Source organism: Cannabis sativa, chromosome 2 (genome assembly GCF_029168945.1).
Source record: "Cannabis sativa cultivar Pink pepper isolate KNU-18-1 chromosome 2, ASM2916894v1, whole genome shotgun sequence".
Taxonomy (NCBI): domain Eukaryota; kingdom Viridiplantae; phylum Streptophyta; class Magnoliopsida; order Rosales; family Cannabaceae; genus Cannabis; species Cannabis sativa.
The window spans coordinates 3,706,829-3,714,121 of record NC_083602.1 but is presented as its reverse complement, the minus strand read 5'-3'; the positions used below and the strand labels follow the sequence as shown (position 1 = coordinate 3,714,121).

Sequence of the window (7,293 nt, the reverse complement as noted above, 5' to 3'; positions counted from 1 at the left end):
GAAAATTTAATGGTAAATGCACAAATGTACCCTTATCTTATTTGGCATCCAAGAGAAATTTTAGTCATTTTTTTCATAGTCATATACTTGTAGTTATTTAAGACATCCAACAAAATTTTAAGAAATTCAAAAAAATTTAGCACGCTAAAAATAGGGTTCAAGTAGTCAGTTTCACGCGTGTTTATTTTATTTTTATATGCGTGTGTAATAGACAATTTGAACACTCTTTCTATATTATAAATTATTTTAAATTCATTAAAAATTTTGTAAAATATCCTAATTTTTTTACTGAAAATGTCTTAAAAAACTTTTATATACGATGAGTGCTAATTACAACATCTTAGTCAATTCTATGTTCGAAATTACATGCTGGAATCTTTTTTTCATTTTTTTTTTCATAGCAGTATTTGTTATAACTTGCCGTCATAATATCACACATGTAAAATTTTGAAAAGTATGAATAGTTTATAGTACCGAAAATAAAGTTCTTGATATTTCAGTCTACTACGCTTGTTCGAAAAATTAGAAAATTTAGCAGTCTAAAATAGTATCCTAATGCCAAAATAAATAGGTGTGTGTCATGGTAAAAGGATAATTGAATGCAAGTAATTGGGAGGTTGATGCTGTCATAAATTTTCCAACCTCCATAGCCAAAAGGGTACCGTTATTGTCTGATCACGACTTTCGAAAAGATGACCACTATTTAATGCCCATATCCAGAGAGGTCCCATTTGCGTTTTCAGTCTAAGAAAATGTCAGCATTGAAATTGGCTGAAACTGAAAGACAGAAAAATAGCTTTGATCAACCAATGGGGTTTGTGGGTTGGTCAATAATATCACCAACATCCACTTTACTCAACGAGTAACGACAATTGGGTCTTACGACACTCCCAAAGCTTCCTCATTTTCCTAAAATTCTATTTCGGTTGATCTTGGAAAAAGGGTATCTTTCTCTCTCTGTCTCACTCACTCACTCTTTCTGGGTTTGTTTCTGTCTCCTTGAGTTGCACGCTAACTGTTTGATCATTTGTTTCTGTGATCTGAAGATGGGAAATAAGCGTTTTATGGTTCCAGCAGAGGATTTGGACTGGTCTACTGTGAAATATAATCTGGAAGAAGCTAAAGGTGAATTATGTTTTTGGGGTTGACTTTGTTTTAGTAATTAGTGGTTTTGGTGATGAAAAGTTTGAAGCTTTTTGATGGAACTGAATTGGGTTTGTGTGTTTTTGTTGTTGCAGCTCCTCATTTGACTGGATTTGGCTTGAAGTTTTTTGTTAGGTTTATTGAAACGCCTTTTATAGGTTCCTTTATTGTATCTTTCTTGAAGAAGCAGAATGGAATTGTTGAGGTAATATTGTTGATTTTGTTTGAAGAGAAGAGGCTAAAACAATTTGTTTATGGGTTTAATTTTGTTGTGTAATTTCCAGTTGTTGCAGGAGACTGTGATACCAGAACCACCTATGTTCAGACCTGAATATCCTCCCCAAGGTTTTCTTTCTTTCTTCTTTTTATTGTTTGAAAGTCCATTCTTTGTAGAAACTTCTCTGTTTCCTCTGTTTATTTATGGACATTTAATAACGAATTGGCTGAGCTACTACCTTATGATTTTGATTAGCTGGTCTGGTTGGTTATTAAATGAAAGGACCATTTTCTGTACTTGTCATTATTTCATTTTCAATACATTAAAAAAAGTTAGGAATCATCTTGATTGAACATGAACATTGGAATTCAAATCAAACACAACATGATTATTATTATGTCAAAAATCCAAACATAAACATGTGGCTCACCATGACACATGTAAATCCATTTAATAAATGCTTAAGTATGCTTTTTTAATTGCTATTTAAAATGTTTAAAGTGAGTATGCTTGTATCATGCTGACATGACACTACCTTTCTACTTAAATGTATCATGTGTCACTTTCGAGTTAAATGTATGTCTCATTATTATTGAATGTTGGTTTGTCATCTGAATGTGTTCTATCTAAAAAAATTGTGTGACATAATTTCAAATAGTGAAAGTGTTTGGTAAAGATCAAACATAATATGTGTAAATGAATGCTTATTCCTGTGGTTGAGAAACTAACAAATTATTATCCATAAATATGACACAATTATGATGATGGCTTTAGAATCAGAACCGGCTGTTGTCATTTTTGATGAAGATGGGAAACCTGAAGAGAGAGTTTCGTCAACCTTGGAATGCCTTCCACAGTATGATCCTGCTAAATGTTGGAATGGGGATACAAATCAAACTTTCCGCTATTGGAAGATACGTGACTATGCTCATGCTTATCGCTCAAGGATTACAACACCATCTACAGTGAGTTGGTGTTACTTCGCTAAAAAGAATGTATCATTATTTATATTGCTACTGAATTCCAATATCACATGCTTTTAGGTTGCAGAGCATGTAATCTCGGTTCTTGAGGAGTTTAACAGCAAGAAACCTGCAATGCCTCTGTTGATTTCTTTTGATGCAGAGGAAGTCAGGAAGCAAGCTGCAGCATCGACAAAAAGATTTGAGGAAGGTATTTTGGATCATATTATTTTTGCTTGAACAATTTCTGTTTCTGCTTCAGTTACATCTCCCGAAGAACATTTTGAGTCATATTTGATTTGATTGAGGCCAGGGATTCTTACCAACAGAGGTGTATAGACAAATCTTAAAAGGGAAACAAAATCCAGTTATAGTAACCTATGCCTAAAGCAATTAGTAAAAACTTTTTTCATGGAGGATTTTTTTTTTTCTTTTTTAAATGTCTCGCCGAAGATTTGGTTGGCTAAATCCATTAATAAGTTAAGAGACACCTTTTGATTTTGGTTGTGCAGGCAATCCATTATCTATCTTGGATGGAATTTTTATGGCAGTTAAGGATGATATAGACTGTTATCCTCATCCATCAAATGGTACTACTCTCCCCCATCTGGCTTTCCGATGATTTTATTTCTTTCACTATTTAATAACAGCCAGTTAACCTTCTATGGTGACTGACAGGTGGCTCAACATGGATGCACGAGGTTCGCCCTGTCAATAAGGATGCAGTTAGTGTTTCAAAGCTACGTAGATGCGGTGTAATTTTTGTAGGAAAGGCAAACATGCATGAATTGGGCATGGGTACAACTGGAAACAATCCAAATTATGGGTAAATTTATTTCTTAGCACTCATCTTTAGATGTGAACATGAATTTTTAGTGTTTGATATGAACATAGGCTGTCTCCAATGCCACCCCATGATAAAATTATTGCACATGCATCAATGAATTCAATCTGGTGTTAGACAAAACAAGAGAGCTTCTAAATCTCATGCGCTTATGATCATCTCTACAGTTTTGCTCTATGATTTTGTAACAAGGAAATCGATAATTTTTTATGAATCTTTTTTGTCATGATAGACTTGATTCTTTCTTCCTTCAATCTTTACTGAACCAATTTTTTCTTTTTAATTTTTTTTATGGATCTAGAACAACAAGAAATCCTCATGCAGTAGATAGGTACACCGGTGGATCTTCCTCGGGCCCAGCAGCAATTGTAGCTTCTGGAATATGCTCTGCTGCGCTTGGAACAGATGGTGGAGGTTGTGCAAATCTTAATGAAGGGGCTATTAAAACTACATTGTGTATAGTAATCTTCTAGACTTAATTCAGCTTAAAAATGCAGGTTCAGTCCGAATACCCTGTTCTCTTTGTGGTGTAGTGGGATTGAAGTCAACATATGCACGTGTAGACATGGAAGGGTAGGCTCTTTCGTCTATAATACTATTGACAGTGTTAGGTAGAAATGTGCTAAGTTCATTATTCATTTTCTTTTTCTTGATAGCTCTTTATGCGGTGGTGGGACTGTGGAAATTATCGGACCAATTGCTTCATCGGTGGAGGATCTCATGCTAGTGTAAGATTGTTTTGCATTAATTTCAGTGCGAATTACACCAAGAGCACATCTTAGGATTCTCTAAAAGAAAATTACGCCTTAGAATCCCACTATTCTAACATGTTGTGATTGAATCTATATTTCATTAGGTATTCGGCAATGTTGGGTTCCTCTCTTGCTGATAGATTTAGCTTGAATCCGGTTACATTTCTCTTATCTTTTGAGTGATTACTAATTATAATAATTGCCTCGTTGAAAATTACGCAAACTAAAATTATTTTTTCGCTCTTATATTGTTGTGGATAGTCCCCACCTTGTGTGCCAAACTTGTTAGCATATGACACTTCTGATATCTTGGGATCTTTAAAACTCGGAAAATACACAGAGGTAAGTTGTAAACTATTCAGTATTTTTTTTTCGTCTTTCATATTCTGAATAGTTATCAAGTTTCCATGGCATGAACATTGTATTCTCATTTTCCTGCAGTGGTTTAATGATGTATATTCAACTAATATATCTGACAAATGTGATGAAGTTCTTGATCTTTTGACAAAATCATACAATTGTAATGTAAGTCATCACCATTAATTTTAATTTTCAACATTCAGTGCAATCTGTTTATTAACCCCAAACATTCCCAGGTGGTAGAAATTGTGGTGCCTGACTTGCATGAGATGCGCACTGCTCATGTTGTTACGATTGGATCTGAGTGTGCATGTTCACTAAATCCAGATTGTGTTGACGGGTATGTTCTTAGTAATTTTTTTGTTGTTGTTTCTCTTTACATTTTGAAATTTGTTTGTAAACGAAACTTATCTGCAATTTAATCTGTTCCCTCAGGAAACTTGAGAGATTGACATATGATACTCGAATCAGTATGGCTCTTTTTAGATCTTTTACTGCAGCAGATTATGTGGCGGCCCAGTGTCTCAGGTAAGGAAAAATCAGAACTAAACGATTCACAACTGAGAGAAACCAAAAGTAGTTTTTATTTTATTTGAAAAACTGATCATAGGTGTTGACTGACAGAAAATCAATTTCGTATTCATGAATTTAACAGGATTACTCCAATTCGATTAATTCTTTAATAGGATTTTTATGGGGTGGCAGAAACTGTATACACAAAGTGTTTCATATGATTGAGAAAGTGAGAAATTAAACACTGTACTATACAGCATTGTAGAGTCAATGTTTAGAGACTAATGAAAGGAAGTGAAGAAGGGTAATGTTTACAACGACAGACGGAGATCAAAATATTTTTACGAATAATTAGCTCGTTAAAACCATTAATGGAAAAATTGAGTGCGGGATTTTTTCTTTACCTTCTACATCTGCCCCTGAACACGGTCACTTCCGGAACTCAGACTAAAAACTAAGCCTATAAATATAAACCGATTTAATAGTATACTCTTAGCTACTCCGCCATTTTAATTGTATAACACAGACTATTGTAGAAACTTGAAATACAAAGATTCAGAATGTACTTTGGAAAGAGAAGTTAAATGTTGTTTTTATTGTTGCCTTGAGTGTGAATGGGTTTGTTTATCTCTTTTAATATTTTAATTTCCTGCTAGATTTGATTGCATGTTTTAGTAGTAATGTTACACTTTAAAATTAATATCTAACTTGATTCTTCAGGAGAAGAGTGATGAATCATCTCATGGAGATATTCAAAAACGTTGACATCATAGTTACCCCAACAACTGGGTGTGTATTATCAACTCTATTAACATTATTATTGAGTGAATGATTTGATTCGATAGATGAAAGATTCCACGGTCTTTACCGTTACTGTATGCAAGTAACTATATATGTCATTTCGGTTTATTGTAAGCAAAATGACATCCTTTTTCTTTCTTGAAATTGAAACAGCATGACAGCACCTATCATACCACCAGGTGCTATTCAAGATGGAGAATCAAACATGCATGTTACAGGTACGTTGGTAACGAAAAAAACAGAACGTTCTTCTCTTTTTTAACGAGAAATTCGAATACTAATCTAATCTTATGCATTTCTTATGTTCAGGTTACCTTATGAAGTTTGTCGCCATTGCAAATCTTCTCGGTCTTCCTGCCATTTCTGTGCCCGTGAGTGATGTCCACTTTTCTCAACAAATTCCAATATTAATCGTTTGAAAAAGCATTTCTCTTTCCATAATAAATAGCAAGTATAAAAAATAGTGAGTAAAAACAGAACTTTCACAGTTCATCTCAGGAAAAGTAGAGTTAGATTCTCTGAGGTTAATCGAGTAGAAAGGAAAGTAATTTTTGGGTTCTGAATGTGTATAAAACTATTCTTTGGATTCAACTTAAGGAACTGAGAATTTCTCTTACATCATCAGGGTCATTCTTAACATAGTATTTTGCAAATTCGAAATCAACAAAACAATCATCATACACCATTATCACCACAAGAATAATTGTGTTTAATATTCCTCATAGTTTCTTATTGACTGGTTTTCAATCTTCTGAATCAAATTGTGTTGTATTTTCAGGTGGGTTATGATAAAGAAGGTCTTCCGATAGGTTTGCAACTGATCGGTCGTCCATGGGCCGAAGCTACGCTTCTGCGTGTCGCTTCTGCAGTGGAGGTATATCATCAATACTCAGAACTTGTATATATAATTGTTAAGACAATTGAGCAACTAAATTAATATTCACAAATTATCTCAAAAGAGAATGATAATGTTAATGATCTGAAAGTGTGAATCTTCTCTTGATTTTTCAGGAACTCTGCCCCTCAAAGAAGAAGCCTGCATCATTTTTTGATGTTTTGCAGAGATGAATTTGCTGCTACATTTTAACTTAATTATGGGGTTTCTTTCCATGATGTTAACATGTTTTGAAAATTTACATAATAAACCAAGAATTTGAAAAAGAAAAATCATAAAAATACATCAACACTGATAAATTTTCTTTTTTTATGCTCTGAACTTTTTTATTTACAAGAATATAGTAAATTATTTTTTTAGTTATTTTATACTTTATTTTTAATTGTACTATAGTTATCGTGAGATTTTTTTTATTGTTTTATAGTTGATTTATAGTTTTCGTGAAGTTGATTTATTATTTTATTTAAATTATTTTTTTTTTTTACTTTTTTTTTTTTGAAAAGTGTATTATTGTAATTTTAAAACTTTATGAGTATATTTTTATAAATAAAATATATATAAAAAAGATATTTTTAAAAGTTCCCCATATAATATATATATATGTTCCCTCAAGTTTTTACACACAATCAAAGTTCTAACTATTAAGTGAAAAATAATTTCAATATGAATATTAGTGCTACTTGTAAAATTTCATGTGGAGTACTGGATTAGATTGTGAAATTAAAAAGAAAAAGAAAACTGCCTAAATAAAAGAGTAGTGAGTTTGATCATTTAGACAACATGAATACAAAGTAGTATATGAAGAG

At 32.8% G+C, this 7,293-nt stretch overlaps 1 protein-coding gene across 1 annotated transcript; it reads left to right on the top strand.

The window, feature by feature from the left end:
- The first annotated feature begins 594 nt into the window (after positions 1-594).
- Positions 595-6,850, top strand: LOC115719506 (fatty acid amide hydrolase). Its single transcript, XM_030648579.2, has 21 exons — positions 595-943; positions 1,047-1,125; positions 1,239-1,348; positions 1,428-1,488; positions 2,135-2,325; positions 2,404-2,533; positions 2,835-2,912; positions 3,001-3,148; positions 3,468-3,580; positions 3,664-3,739; positions 3,823-3,894; positions 4,023-4,074; positions 4,180-4,260; positions 4,360-4,443; positions 4,515-4,618; positions 4,714-4,806; positions 5,512-5,580; positions 5,746-5,810; positions 5,902-5,963; positions 6,371-6,466; positions 6,604-6,850. The coding sequence occupies exons 2-21, from the start codon at positions 1,047-1,049 to the stop codon at positions 6,658-6,660; spliced, it is 1,821 nt and encodes a 606-aa protein (XP_030504439.1). The 5' UTR covers positions 595-943; the 3' UTR covers positions 6,661-6,850.
- Positions 6,851-7,293: the final 443 nt, after the last annotated feature.